The sequence below is a fragment of the Primulina tabacum genome, chromosome 11, assembly GCF_025594145.1.
Source record: "Primulina tabacum isolate GXHZ01 chromosome 11, ASM2559414v2, whole genome shotgun sequence".
NCBI classification, from domain to species: Eukaryota; Viridiplantae; Streptophyta; class Magnoliopsida; order Lamiales; family Gesneriaceae; genus Primulina; species Primulina tabacum.
The window spans coordinates 5,741,926-5,758,010 of NC_134560.1; the positions used below are offsets into that span (position 1 = coordinate 5,741,926).

General features: G+C 36.5%; 1 protein-coding gene and 1 pseudogene across 1 annotated transcript; one reads left to right on the top strand and one right to left on the bottom strand.

Annotated features, from left to right (window-relative positions):
* Positions 1–2,748: 2,748 nt before the first annotated feature.
* LOC142517924 (uncharacterized) lies at positions 2,749–10,547 on the top strand. The gene is made up of 14 exons (XM_075620442.1): positions 2,749–3,074; positions 3,358–3,470; positions 4,091–4,187; positions 4,275–4,399; positions 4,504–4,990; positions 5,099–5,284; positions 5,577–5,870; positions 6,167–6,319; positions 7,074–7,228; positions 7,564–7,669; positions 7,763–8,680; positions 8,983–9,061; positions 9,630–9,968; positions 10,149–10,547. The coding sequence occupies exons 1-14, from the start codon at positions 2,970–2,972 to the stop codon at positions 10,343–10,345; spliced, it is 3,354 nt and encodes a 1,117-aa protein (XP_075476557.1). The 5' UTR covers positions 2,749–2,969; the 3' UTR covers positions 10,346–10,547.
* A 1,528-nt stretch (positions 10,548–12,075) lies between these two features.
* On the bottom strand, positions 12,076–15,880 carry LOC142519156 (inositol transporter 4-like; annotated as a pseudogene).
* Positions 15,881–16,085: the final 205 nt, after the last annotated feature.

Consider the following 16,085-nt stretch of genomic DNA (forward strand, 5'->3'; position numbering starts at 1 on the left):
TTTGCGAACTGTTATGTGCTTTCCTGCTATTCTTCGCGCATTTTTCCTCGCATTTGTAAGTTTTTCTACACTTTCATTCCTCGTTTTTCCACCATGTCTCATTTTACTTCTTCCACATCTGAGGCAAATGTGTGCGACTTGTCGGAATACGAGTATGTGGGGGCAAAGATCCGATGAAACCCTCCATACCTTCCCCTTTCTGAAATCCACCACTATTTCAAAGCCTGTGGTTGCACTTCCATCCTTCCATATCTGAGAACATACCTCCAAACTTGCTTAGAAACCCCATCTTTCAAACTGGGTTGTCGGTCTTTAAGTGTCCGAGAAAGAGAAAGGAAAGATGGTCTCGACCCCCAAAGTCAACCTTTTTTTTTTCTTTTAACACTCTTGAGGGAACCAATAGATCAGGGGCTCCATTGCTCTCCACAGTGGCATGCTCCCAGTCTTACGGGGCCGACGAGGATCTTCGCGCTCTCGGGTCCATTCCATCTACTTACTCCATCATCATTCGGGGTCCATTAGACTGGCCTAATCATGCCCCCGAGTGCAACTACACCTTATTCCGGGACCAGATTTATAGTGATCTTCGGTTTCCCCTTCCCTCCCCTCTTTTTATAGCAAGGTGACGTGTTTCTTTTGGATCATAGTCAATCAATTTCACCCTAACTCTTCCTGCATAATGACCGCCTCCAAAGTTCTTTTCAAAATTAACCTTCTCATCAACCTCCTTATCCTATATTAATATTTCGTTTGTCGCTTCAACGACAAGGCATTTTCTTTAATAGCCCAGGTCAACAGTCATTTATAGATGACATATATTCCTACCTGAAAGGGTGGAAGGGTAAATACTTTTCATCCAACCTCATTCACCCTTGGAGTGCTTGGCAGGCTTCTTGCCCAAGCTACCTTCACAACCCGAGCTCTCTGGGAGCTTCAAAACCTAGGAACCCTACGCCTGGAGCCAAGAGCTCGTAGAATGGCAAAAATTATCTTCTTCTATTGTAATCTATGGGAAAAACTTGATAGCCTATGGGTTGGGTGCCCAAGCGAAAGACCCTGTAGATCGGGCAATCGATGAGTTTGACGCCTCGGGCTCTCAACTCGACAAGATTTCATCCGGATCTTTTATTTCGTTCCATTGCCCCTCATGTTTGAAGTGTTTACCTCTCTTCTATGTGCTCAAGGGTACAAAAATGATGAAGCAAGTGCTCGCCCAATGATGGGCCTAGGATGAGATCTACCTGCAACGGACTATCTTCCTCAAGAGATTTCCATGCCCTTAGGATACCGAGAAATAAGATCGAGGAAAAACAAAGGTTGCGAGAAAAGATGTCGAACGAGCATTTGGGGTGCTCCAATCTCGTTGGACAATAGTTAGAGGTCCTTGTCAATTTTGGTACAATGACGACTTGAAGGATATCATGCTTATACGTGTAATTTTGCACAACATAATTATTGAAGATGAGGGAGATGCAGTAGGTAATTGGTCAAATGAAGATGACAAAGATAATTCTGCAAAGATAAATCAAGGCTTGACAGAAAAATTACAGAGTGTCAAAGTGCAAAAGTAAAATTTGAGTTATAATCAAGTACATTTTATCTTTGAGCCAACTTAGTTGAACACATACAAGCACAATACAACTAAGATAAAAATAAAAATAGTTTATTAATTATGATCACTTAATTATCTGATGTTTTATTTTATGGAATATTTTGTAATGTTATCAAAGCTCTTCATATTGTATCTTTCTTTTTTTATGTTCTCAATAAAATTTAAGTTTATTTATATCGAATCATTATTGTCATATAAATGAATGTATAAAATTTAAAATATAATTATAATTATAAATATTAAATTAAAATTTTAATAAATATTATATATAATAAATGAAATTATAAATAAAGACAAGTAAATTAAATTTTTAATAAATATTATATATATAAATTAAATTATAAATAAAGAAAAGTGAAAATATAAATAAAAATAAGTGTAAAGACAGTGAACTCATAAAAAATTTATGATAATGAAAATAAAATTTTAAAAAGTGAAAATTTTAAGTTTTGATATGAAAGTAATTAGACACAGATACAACATAAAACTCATGCAGAGGTTTATTATTGCGGATGTCCTTGTATATCAGCATTATCTCGGAGCCGCTTAGATGCAACATCGAAGAAACAATTAAATTAAATTAAAAAATAATGGACTATTAGTGATGAAAATAAATCAAATCGTTTTTTACCTATTCGAAGATCGATTCGATGAAAGCTTGTTTAATTAGGCTCGTTAAGATAAACGAACCAAACTCAAGTTTTACAATATTCGACACATTAGTTCATGAACATATTCGTTGATAAATTTATGAGTCGTCTCTCAGATGAAAATAATAGTTTTGATATTTGATTTATTGGTTTAGCACGTTATTTACGAAATATATAGAAAAACATATTAAATTTATTTATTATAATAAATTTACAAATTTATTCAGGAATGTTTTATTTTTCTCTAAATTTATAAATAATTTTTAATGAATTTAAATGTATTATTCATATTTATTAAACTCGTTTAGACTCGATAAAAGCTTGAATAAGCTCGTGAACCATGAATATATTCGTAAAATAAAGTTCGAGCTCGATCCGATTATAAATGAGTCAAAACTCAAATATTCAAATATTCGACTTGACTCGATTACGTGGTGATTATGAGGTAATTTGATACACTGATATTGTATACATTTGTAGGGGTTATTTTGCAAACTTTCCTCAATACAAGTTACAGGTTCTCTCTTTCCCTGCAGGTTGAACTATACGAGAGCTGGTAGTGGTATAGACACAGAACGTTTGAAATCTCAAGCCAATCGCATCAAACCCTTGTTTGACGTTGAATAAAGCATCTGTTCGCTAATTTGTCATATCGGATGCGGGATTGAAGATTGAATTCTTGAAAAAGAGAGCCTATACGACAAGAAATGGTGAAGGTCCGAATGAACACAGCCGACGTGGCGGCGGAGGTCAAGTGCCTCCGCCGCTTGATCGGCATGCGTTGTTCCAATGTATACGATCTTTCTCCGAAGGTATTTTCACGTAGCTCGCTTTAGGAGAGTGCTCAATTGCCTTTGTTCCTTTCTCTTTAGTCCCGTTCCCCTCTTGTTAGTTGTAACTATATAAAAATTGACTTTTTTTTATCCCTTATGTTAGAATTATATAAGAAGTCGAGTTTAATTCCTTGGGAACAATACAATATTCAAATGAGTTTTCTTCCGACCTTTAAGTTATTGTTAAAGAAATCTGTTATAACTTTATTTTTTTTTCGAGTTCTTGTTTTTCGTTTGGTAATGTGTGCGAAATGTTTGCTAGACGTATGTGTTTAAGCTAATGAGTAGCAGTGGAGTGACAGAGTCGGGAGAGAGTGAAAAGGTTCTGCTGTTGTTGGAGAGTGGTGTTAGATTACATACCACGGTGTATATGAGGTATGATTCTACATTTCTACTGAATTTCATGCATTCTTTTTTCTTTTTTTTTTTGTAGAATTCCGTATTTCATCGAGTGATCTTTTTTGAGGCATACACCTCAGGCCTGGCAACTGCAACATTGTTAGAAATATAGGAAAGATGAAAGTTTAGCGTTAAAAAAGACCATCGGCCACCCATTTAAGCACTGGTTTTAGATTGCTTTCCACTGCCTAGTTCTGGCAGAAAAGGTCTTTTGCTGAATATTCTACATTCTTTCTTCGGTACTTCTACTATATGCCTTGGCCCTCAGTTTTAAAGAAACTTAGAGTGTAGAAAAGAATCCCTTTAAAGCTTCTGTGCTCTTTTCACACAGAACTGTGAGAGTTAGATACGAAGGAAGCAGAATGTGTACCCTTGAAAGAGAAAAATGTGTTTTGTTTGGTGTAAGACTCTTGGTAACAGGAGAAAAGAGAATACATCATTTTGGTTTGTTCTAACATAAAAGACTCGTTAGATAATTGACTGTTTCATACTTTATTTGTGACAAATGGATATGTACAATTGTACACATACTATTATTTGTAATGGGAATAATTATGTATATCCTGAAAATCAAAATCTTTTCTTCTTCTACACAGGGACAAAAGTAATACACCGTCAGGATTTACTTTGAAACTAAGGAGACACATACGAACAAGACGGCTTGAAGATGTGCGACAACTTGGCTATGATAGGGTATGCATTATTGGCTTCTACAGATATCAGTGAATGTTTAATCTTCAAAATTTAGAAGGGTTTCGTAAAGTTGAAAGTTGTATGTAGATAATACTCTTTCAATTTGGACTTGGAGTTAATGCACACTACGTCATTTTGGAGTTGTATGCCCAAGGGAATATTCTTCTTACAGATTCTGAGTTTACTGTCCTGACTCTCCTGCGTTCACACAGGTCGACTACTCTAATGTGTTATTTGCATGAATCCATCATCATCATTCTTTTTTTGCTGTGTAAGCAACAATGCTAATAGTTTGTGTGCTAATTTTTCTTGACAGGGATGACAATAAGGGAATTGCTATCATGTCGCGACATCGTTATCCAGTTGAACTATCTCGAGTATTTGAGCGTACAACTAGGGAGAAGCTTGAGGTAGCCTTCGAATCTGTGGTGCACGAGAAGTGTGAAAATGGAAATGACGGTTCCAATGCCTCCACGGATAAGCATAATACTCAAAAGAATACAAAGCCTGCTGGGACAAACAAGAATGACAATACTCGTGCCAAGCAAACAACTCTGAAAGTTGTTCTTGGGGAAGCATTGGGTTATGGGCCAGCTTTATCGGAACACATTATACTAGATGCTGGTTTGACTCCTAGCACAAAATTAAATAAAGAATTCAAAATGGACGGTAATTCAATACAGGTTCTGACTGAAGCTGTAAAGAAGTTTGAGGATTGGCTATCAGAGGTTATTTCTGGTAAGAAAGTTCCAAAAGGATACATTCTGATGCAGCGAAAGATATTGGGAAACAATGATGATGCTGTATGTCAATGCTATTATATTTATTTTTTCTTCATAAAAATCCAATGAAGAATCATGGATGTATATTTCATTTGTCTGTTTATGATTAATGGGTTTCCTCTTCCGCAGATCTTCGATGAGTTTTGTCCATTGTTGCTAAACCAGTTCAAATCAAGAGATTCCATGGAGTTTGAGACATTTGATGCAGCTTTAGATGAATTCTACAGTAAAATCGAAAGCCAGCGTGTGGAACAACAACAAAGGGCTAAAGAAAATTCTGCTATGCAGAAACTTGATAGAATCAAATCTGATCAGGTCTATCATTGACTCTATGTTTACATTGGAGCTGATGTTCATGCTTTTTTGCATTGCTGGTATTTAAATGTCTAGACATTGTGCAACCGATGCTGTTGTCTTGAATTTTCTTTGATTTTTACTTTTATCAGGCATGTGCTCTGAAATTGCATCACCAAAATTTGATTATTACGCTGTAAAGATATGCTCAAATTGAGAAAAGCTTATTTATTTGAGAAAAGCTTGTTTATGTATTGTAGTAGTCAATACCAAATTCTGCCTCTGGTGTTAAAAGTTTACCATGATGTCTCAGGAAAGTCGTGTGCATGCACTTAAGAGAGATGTTGAAGAGTGTGTCAAAATGGCAGAATTGATAGAATATAATTTAGAAGATGTAGATGCTGCCATCTTAGCAGTCCGTATAGCTATTGCAAATGGGATGAGTTGGGTTGATTTGGCTCGTATGGTGAAAGAGGAGAAGAAATCTGGAAACCCCGTAGCTGGTCTCATTGACAAGCTGCATCTTGACAGAAATTGTATGGCACTTCTTCTGAGCAATAATCTCGATGAAATGGACGATGATGAGAAAACGCAACCTGTGGACAAGGTATCTAATTTAAAGCTTCAGTTTATTTTTTTTTGCTTAAACCTATGGTATTTCAGCAACATCTTCTTGATTGTTAACGACTATTACATGTACACCATAGTCAAACCCAAACTTTTTAGGTTTGCCATCTTTACTTGGGGTTTTTACAACAATTGCAGTGACAAGCTATCCGTGCCCTTTGCCGTAGTTGCCTCTTTGTGAATAACTAATTCCCCACTTCCATAAGGTTCCCTTACATAAAAGCAGAACGGAAAAATATATGTAAAGAGCCTTATTGCTGTTTATTTTCCTTTCAGGTAGAGGTTGATCTTGCACTTTCAGCGCATGCTAATGCCCGGCGCTATTATGAGCAGAAGAAGAAACAGGATAATAAACAGGAGAAAACCATCACAGCACATGAGAAAGCTTTCAGAGCCGCTGAAAAAAAGACGCGCCAGCAACTTTCACAGGTGGTTGATGACTTCAGTGAATTTTAGTACTTTTCTTAGTCTAATTGTTTTGATACCAATATAATTAAGCTAATTTCTAACTCTTTTTAGACTAACAGTAAAGATTTCTGACTTCTTTTGGGTTTGGTTTGGGTAGTTCCAAGAGCGATAGTTTACTGTATTTGCTAGACAATATGGTTGGAGCGGAATAGACTAATTTTGACTCTTTAGAAGAGTCGGTTGAAGAATGTTGGGACAAAATTAAGATTCGGGCATCTATCTGGATTGGGAAGCAAGTAGAGTTTAAGAACTTCTCTATATCAGATTTGATTAGGGATTGAATTTATATTTGTTGTTGATATGAGCATGGTTTTTGTCTTTCTTTTTTGTTAATATATGGATTACTTGTCCGCTAGCTATAATTAAATGATTTTAATTAATGAATATAATATGGTTTCCTTGAAAAAAAAAAGAGATTGCTGACTTCTTTCTTGTAACAGCATCGATAATGATCAAGTTTATGCACTCCATATTTATCTGTATAAAGATGATGTAGAATGGGCTAGAAACAAAAGAAATAAGACCTTGAGTATTCTAACAATTATGTTTCATAATCTCATATGAGAGGTAAGTGGAGAGTGGATACCAATAAAATAAAAGTAAGGATTGCTAATTTATAACTAATTGTCCCTGGTTGTATATTTTTATTTTTCCAACTTATGTATCTACCTAGTTTATATGAGGTGGTAACACTTTTCCTTTATCTAATTTCCAGGAAAAAGCTATCGCCACAATTTCACACATGCGTAAGGTTCACTGGTTTGAAAAATTCAATTGGTTCATCAGCAGTGAAAATTATTTGGTTATCAGTGGACGTGACGCCCAACAAAATGAGATGATAGTCAAGCGTTATATGTCCAAAGGAGATTTGTGAGTATTAAGTAAATCTTGATGTACATTGTATGAACTTTTTCAGAAGCTATCTCTTTGCCAAGAAGTTTTAGTTATAATCTTTTCACATTCTAAAGGATTTAAATTATTTCTGAATGATTTTAGGTGTCAAAATATCGAACTTCTGCAGTATGAGGTTATGTATGGCTTTTTTAATATTATGGAATACATCCACGATTAGATTCCTGATCCTTCTGGTTTTTCATTAGCTGTTTCTTTCATGTGTTTATTTTGGACTTGTTTAAAGCTTTCATATCTGATAATTTTACTTCAACAGTAGAATTTAATGTTGTTTGTTTTTTTATGGCTAACAGATATGTTCATGCGGAACTCCATGGTGCTTCTAGTACTGTGATCAAGAACCATAAACCTGAAAGCCCTGTACCCCCTCTTACTCTGAACCAAGCAGGATGTTTCACAGTAAGATGAAAGTAGACATTCGTGGTGAAATATCTGATTTCGTCTATTTGATTTGGGGAGTAGGTGCTTATCGTCTCTTTTTTTGTGATGTAGGTCTGCCATAGCCAAGCTTGGGACTCGAAGATTGTGACTAGTGCTTGGTGGGTGTACCCACACCAGGTCACTAAAACAGCTCCCACTGGAGAATATCTCACAGTCGGAAGCTTCATGATTCGTGGTAAGAAGAATTTTCTTCCACCTCATCCTCTAATAATGGGTTTTGGAATTTTATTTCGCTTGGATGAGAGTTCTCTTGGGTCTCATCTGAATGAAAGGAGGGTAAGGGGTGAAGAGGAAGGAATAATAGACATGGAGCAAACTGAACCCCTGAAAGAAATATCTTACTCCGATTCTGATTCTGAGAAGGAAGTCTTAAAAGAAAAGGTTGAGTCTTCAGGACTTACGAATTTGTCAGCCGAGAGACTATCAGGGGAGGAAGTCTCCAAAGTGGCCTCTGCCAGTGGCTTGAATTTTTCAGAAGTAACCAGCAATTCACAAGACACCGTTGATGAAATTAGCCCAGTAAATTATGTATGTCATGATGAAGTATATGATGGCAAAACCTCTAAAACTGTTGCACAAGATTTGGAAGACCTAATTGATAAAGCCCTTGAGCTTGGATCTGCTACTGCTTCTACTAGGTCTTATGGGCTCCCTTCTGTGGAGGAATCGGTGAGCGAGCATCACCATGAGGTGACAAAGCCAATGCAAAGAGATCGACCTTACATCTCAAAAGCTGAAAGAAGAAAGCTCAAGAAAGGTCATAAAGATGGTTCTGAAATTTCTACCGCTGAACATGGAAGAGAAACAGAAGATCACAACTCTGTGAGCCAGCCAGAGAATCAAGCTAAAAGTTCCAAGCCGATTAATGGAAAAACAAGTCGTGGACAGAAAGGAAAATTGAAAAAGATAAAGGAGAAATACGCTGACCAAGACGAGGAGGAGCGACTCATTAGAATGGCTCTGTTGGCTGTACGTACTGCTGTTTTAATATCAACCTTAACTGTTATTTTATTTTCGCTATAGGTTTCTCATGAATCTCTGTTTCATTTGAACTTTTGTGTGTCAGAAATAGTTAGGAAACTGCTTGCTGATCATTGAGAATTCAGTTCTCTAATTACGTCAAAAGAGATGAGGAAAAATTAGTCAATCCCTTAGAAATGAACATGAATCTTAATTCTAATTTCCTGCTCTTTGGAATCCTTTAAAAGACACTAGCACTAATATGGCAACTCATAAATTGTTGGTTTATTTACATGCAAATGAACCTGCAGGCTGCAGGGAAATCAAAGGGTGGTGAACAGTCTGAGAATGAAAATGCCCTTCCAGGAACAGAGGCCAAACTTGCTACAGGTATGGAAAATTAGAGAAACCGTTGTTTCGTTGACTTTCTGACACTTGAAACTGATGGTGGTGCGATGTTTTTAACAAATCTATATTCAGAGGAAATCATCAAAATTTCGAACCGCAGATTTTTGGTTTGTTGTCTTATAATGTCAGGAATGTCCATATTATGCTGACAACTCCCTTAGAGTTGATTTTTGCGCTTAAATAGTATGGGAAATGCTACCACAAGATCTGTGTACTTCTTTAAGAGGATATTAAATTTATATTTGATTGATCATCCGCACAAAATATGGACATGTGGAATCATATCTACCATATTTTATTTCTCGGTCATTGCTAAACTTCTATCTACTTTGTCCGAGTCCATCCAGTAAGTTTTTTACTTGTGAATAGTTTCATTTATTTAGCCATTGTGTTCATGCCTGCGGTTTTATTTTCGTACGTTTCAGTTCATATTGGATTGATAATAGCATAACTCTAATCTGCATCCATGATTTACTAAATCTTTTGGCTTTGATGTGCCATATTCTTGGTGATGGGAATAAGGAGCTAATACTTCCCTTTTCATTTGCAGCACCTGAAGATGCTTCAAAGATATGTTACAAATGTAAGAAGGCGGGTCATTTGTCTCGAGATTGTCCTGAGCATCCGGAGGAAACCGGGAAGAGCAAAGCAGATGGTAGGGTTGATAGGGGTACCGGTGAGATGGACAGGGTAGCCATGGAAGAAGATGACATTCATGAAATCGGTGATGAAGAGAAGGAAAAGCTAAATGATGTGGACTATTTGACCGGAAATCCACTCCCTATTGATGTCTTGTTGTATGCTGTTCCAGTTTGCGGTCCTTACAATGCTTTACAAGCATTTAAATACCATGTCAAGATAATTCCAGGCTCACTGAAGAAAGGAAAAGGTACTTACATGAAGTATTTCTTTTCATCTTGATTATTAGTTGCTTGCGATGTTTATTTGAGTTCTTAGACTGAAATTTGTACATTTTCAAAATAGCCATATGGCAGTTCCTTTCTGCTTTTGAGTTTTGCCATTTTGGGTACCTTTCCTGGCATTATTATCTGATTCTTCCCTAATGCAGCGGCCAAGACTGCCATGACTTTGTTTAGTCACATGCCCGAGGCATCGAGCAGGGAGAAGGAACTGATGAAGGCGTGCACAGATCCTGAACTTGTTGCTGCTATGATGGGTAACTCGAAGGTTTCAGCAGCAGGGCTAACTCAGCTGAAGCAGAAACAGAAGAAAATCAAGAAGACGAACAAGGGAGAGGTGAGCTAGGACAACAACAAATGGGTTACTCCGAAATAGGGGTGTGCGTAGAATGCAGCATTAGGCCAAGAAGTTCGAATCGATTTTTGACATGTTGTTGATAGGATATGGAGTTATTTGCACCAAAACCCCAAATATCGAAAATGCATAATTCACCAACTTTTATAAAAAGTTGCACGATTTACATTTAATAACCCGATTTTTTGAACAAGCACATGTGCTACGGCTGAAAAACCAACGTGAGTCTTACATTGACTTGAGATTTCCTCCTACAAGAACCTATGGAAGAGGATTCTATGGTTTCTTGCTCAACTTTGTTGTGCCGATCACAAAAATTTATATTTCGATAAATATATAGTTGACAATATTATTGATTAATAAAAGAGTATTTTTGTACATTCGACGTAAAATTATTAAAAATTTGATTTTTAGCCTTAACATGGACCTATGTTCAAAAAATAGCGACAAATAGTGCAATTTTTATAAAAATTCAAAAGCTGAGATGTCTTTTCGATATTTCACAAAAAGTTTTGATGCAAATAACTTCTAGGATAATACGTGCCAAAAGTAATATAGATATTTTGTAAAATATGAGAGTTGCAAAATAATAATGTGTTTTAACTTTTCCAAATAAAAATAGATTTCTTATGTACAACTACATGTGATTTTAAAACAATTTTTTAGGGAATTATATGTATTAACTTATTTTAGAATTTTTTTTCTACCGTGCAAATTTTTCTATGATGTTATTGAAGCTTATGTTTATTTACTTCGTAAAATAATAGTATTTTACACTCACAATCACATTTTGCTAAAGAATTAATTTTGAAGCAAATATTTCAACAAGTTCATGTTGTAAAATATTTCTGTCATTTTGTATGCTAACTTCGGCCTCTGTTGTTTCAATGCAGAAGTCAAGAGTATGAAGTGGATTTAGAGATTGATGACTCATTTGACACCATTTTTTTTATCAGACATTCTATCATCCTTTAGAACTATCAGATGAACATATGGAAGAGAGTTGGAAAGCTTGAGAACGCGGCTCGATCTGGTTCTTCTGAAAATTTGATGGATTTTATTCAAAGGATTACTAGTGATGCTGCAGATACTCGGAGAATTGCCAGGAGTACCAGTGCAATAGTAATATGCTAGTTGGCATTGTTTTCACATTTTTTTAACGAAATGATTCCATTAAAAAGATAAATAAAGTTTGTACAAGTACGTTGGACGTCCCAAGAATATCAAAAGCCCAAACTTTCTTTCCGATCTTTTCTCACCGTGTGTAGATATCCAGATTTTACCAAATTTCTTCTTCCAAAAATTCTTGATTCCATCGAGTTTTACAAGAAAGTAGAATAAAAATTTCTTTTATTTCTTTCATTGTACTATTTTGTTGTCATTGGAGTCTTTCAAAATCATCTTAAAATATAATTTAAAACTATTCATCAATTCTTTCCTTAATTATCAATATTCTTTCACCTATCTTTCACAAGAATATGTCTTTTAATGATCTCACAAATTTTTATCTATAAAACAGGTCAATTTTACCTATATTCACAATAAAAAGTAATACTCTTAGCATAAAAAAATAATATTTTTTTATGAATGATCCAAATAAGAGATACGTCTTACGAAATACGACCCGTGAGACCGTTTCACACAAGTTTTTGTCTTTATCAATTGGATTCAAGCTTATCAATCTTATCACATTCACTTAAAAATGTCCTTTATCTATTTGAAATGTTATGATCAGTAATATCATGCAAGTTTCACATTGACGATGGCTGACTTAGCAACTTAAAATGTAGTGGGGTTCAAGCGACCAGTATCAAGAAAAGGCAGTCTCCAGCCTATGAAGGTAATCCAAATAGCAGAAGGAAGTTTTAGGGGAGAGTATCGATGTAAGGATTTTTGTTAAGATATAAAAAAAATGTATCTGTTGGCCATTGTTGAGGTTTCACCCAACTTCTGCTTGGAACTTAATTGTTGTTGGTGTGACAATCTTCTAAAGCTTGGCCTCCCTTCTTGAATGGAGAGTACTCTTTCTCCAGCATCTTCTCCACCTCCTCGAACTGCAGCCCTTTGGTCTCCGGTACGAGGAAGAAAATGAATACGAGCCCAATCAATGAAAACCCCGCGAACAAGAGGAAGGTTCCAGCAGATCCTAGGTGCTCGGTTAGTGTCAAGAACGTTTCACTGACTATAAGATTTGAACTCCAGTTAGAAACCGCAGCAATGCCTCCACCGATCCCTCTATACTTGAGCGGGTATATCTCGGAGTTGACGATCCACGGGACAGTTCCCATGCCAGGGGAGTAGACGATGATGTATAGGCCGAGCAGTACCACCGCCAAAAATCCGATCTTACTTGGGCACCCTTGTGTATACCATGTTCGCTTATCTGCCCTGCAGACGCTTCTCACCACATCATTCATTTCGAGACAGGCGCCTGCATGATACTGCCAATAAGACAGAAAAAAATACATCATTAGCAAAGAAAAGTGAATAAATTACATGTTAATGCATCACATTCTTGTAAATTGGACGCACTAGGCTGCCAGGTGCCGAGCAGAAAGCACAGTCAGTGTCCTTAGCCAAGCATCTCATGCAGCCCCACGATGATGCGTCCGGAGCTTGAGTGTAGGCCCGGCAAGTAGAATTGGCACCGAAATAAGCAGTTTCCGCGCTGCTGACATCAGGGACACTGGCTGAAGCTTGGAAAAAGACGACAGATAACACCACAAGACAGGAAATGATCCCAATCATTGAAATAATCATCAGTCTTCTCCTGCCATAGCGATCCACGAAGCACATGCTGACTATGGAACCGAGAGCGTTCAGGCCTGAAGTAATGAGAGAGAGTGCCAGTGCTGTCTTATTCGAAGCAAATCCAGCGAACTGGATTATGGTTGGACTTTAGTACATTACGGTGTTTATGCCTACAAATTGCTGAGCGACTTGAACTGTGATACCAGCGTATAGTCCCCTCCTGACTACATCATTACCCCATGCACCCTTGAGTTGTGAAAATATACCACTTTCCCCAGGATTTTCCCCTTGCTTTTCTTGCTCAATGGATGCTTTCAAGGCCTGCAACTCATCCTCGAGTTCTTCAGGGGGGTAAATTTTTTCTAAGATGGACTTGGCCTCGTCCTCTTTACCCTGATAATTGTTTGACATTCAAAAAGACAAATTTTGCTTAAATTAAAAAAGGAGAACTCAAAAGCAACTCCACTCAACTCAATGTTTGAGTGTAACAGATTAAATTTGCAGGCAATACAGAAGGAGCGGGATTCCTTACATGTCTGAAGAGCCATCTTGGAGACTCAGGGAGTGACAGCATCAAAATGAACTGAACAAGTGCGGGAAGACTAGCTGTACCAAGCATCCAACGCCACGTTCCAGTGACCTGAAGCATATTCCAGATTGCTTACCGATTAGTTCTTCCTTCAGAGTGTGAGTATTTCTTGTTTTAAGAATCAGTGATTGTGAAAAGAGAGAATATTAAAAAGCAAAAAAAAAAAAAAAAAACACACTTACATGAGAAAAAGCTAGATTGATAAGGTAAGAAAGAAATTGCCCTCCGGTGATAAGCAAGCCATTTGTGCTGACAAGCGCACCTCTAATTCTATGAGGCGAAGCTTCCGAAATATACAGAGGAGCAGTCATGGAAGCCATTCCTACTCCCAATCCCACGAAAACTCTACCGAGGATGATCATACATGGTCCAGGAGCAACAGCCATGATAATTGCACCGAAAAAGAACAGAACATCAGCTATCAAAATCAATATTTTTCGTCCAAACCTGTCGTTGATCCATCCACCCATTGCAGCACCAAATATGGCACCCGCAACAGCCATGCTCACAATGGTTTCCTATTTTTATGCAAATTGGTGAAGTTAAACTTTGATTCCGTGAAAATGGCTTATATCAAAGATAATATGTATATATACCTGTAGCCATGTCTTTCTATCTACCGAGTCAAAATCCTCCCTAATATACAGAAGGGCACCAGAAATAACACCTGCACAAAAATAGAATATGGATGTATTGATCTCATTTCGAAAAGATTAATTTAAATGACAATTATTTATTTCAATTGATTTTTATAACAACAAACAATATTTTTTGCTATTATGATTTTAATCTCAGTGACATTTTTAAGCACCAAAACTTTGAGGCATGTTACTGACCTGTATCATAGCCAAAGAGGAGTCCTCCAATGCCAGCTGATAAGGCCAACTTCATGATATAAGGCGTTCTCCATGCTGTTCTCCAACATTCAGTAAACTCAGTCTTATCTGCACGTGAGATCCCTCCCTCAACCATGTTGATAAACAAAGACAAAAGGTAAGGAGTTTTTGTCGGAGAAAAGCAGGATTTGATCCCAAGAAAGAGAAGGATCACAGCAAGGACTCTTCTTTGATACAACAATGAATATATATATTTATATGTACACACAATATCTGCAAGAGACAAGATTCTGTAAAAAAAAAAAATCGATTCTACGATTGTAATTTTATTTTTCATGCATATTTGAGAGAACAAAACCAATAATGAATCACCTTAACAGAAGACTGATGATTCTTCTTCTCTCTTGTAAAGAATGTCAGCCGCTAGAATAAATGTCACAAAAACTAAATTTTCCATGCCTACTTAATCTTAAATATATATAATATACGAGGGAAAGATTTTGTGGACCTCACGTATAATCAACAATATTGACTCCAAATTTAGTTAATGATCCCAGTCACGATAAGCACAAATTTTCGCATAGGAGATCAATGACTCATAAGGATTAGTGCAAACAAGTCTAATTTTATCTCAAATTTCAAGTACTCCGTACGAAACAAAAAGAAAAAAACAGTAATAAAGTTACCTTTTTTTCCTTCTAACAATGAATTGGATGGAGGGTTATATATATATTAAAAGTTACTAGCTAAAACCCATTCCAAGAATGATTTTAATTATTTAAATCTTGAAAAGGGTCGACAAAAAGCAGGAAACTTGGAGTTTGCATGCCCATTTTTACCCAAATTTCAACATCTTTACTCAATAAAGCTGTAAAGAGAATGAACATTGAACAATTTACGCTGATCAATAACACTCATATTCTTATCAAGAAATATATATGAATACATTTGTAATCAGAATAAACAAGGAAGGAAAAATTATATCCCATTTTCACAATTCAGGTGCACGAGTGGTGAAGTTGAACTTATGGATCTTGATCATATTTTTGAACTTCTTGATCGAAGTTTGCTGTCTCTGCCGAACTTTCTGCAACAACATTCCCATAAACTATCCTTTCGGAATCGATGATGGGTGTGGCGCCGCCCAGTTCCGCAGCATGCTCAACTGCTCCGGCCACACATGCGACGAGCTCTACGGCGGTTGCACCTCCTTCAAGCTCTTCCACCTCCTCTGGAACGGCACCCCACTCGATATTCATATTCAATTCCCACATCTTTACTATATTTTGATGATGTAGTTGGGTTCTTTTCAACGGATAAACACATAATTTATTAAAAAATATATTAGACTAATTTGTTTGTTGTCTTTTGAACACTTTTTCATATTTAATATATAGTATGTCTCTCGTGAGTCGGTTTCACGAATTTTTATCTGTGAGACAGCTCAATCCTACCGATATTCACAATAAAAAGTAATATTCTTAGCATAAAAACTAATACTTTTTCATGGATGATTCAAATAAAAGATCTGTCTCACAAAATACGACCCGTGAGA

What these genes read in the sequence shown, in the direction of transcription:
- LOC142517924 (XM_075620442.1), top strand. Translation starts at nt 2,970, where the DNA reads ATGGTGAAGGTCCGAATGAACACAGCCGACGTGGCGGCGGAGGTCAAG. An exon ending in ATAGAATCAAATCTGATCAG is followed by an intron (nt 5,285 to 5,576) that starts GTCTATCATTGA and finishes ATGATGTCTCAG; the next exon opens with GAAAGTCGTGTGCATGCACT. An exon ending in CGCGCCAGCAACTTTCACAG is followed by an intron (nt 6,320 to 7,073) that starts GTGGTTGATGAC and finishes TCTAATTTCCAG; the next exon opens with GAAAAAGCTATCGCCACAAT.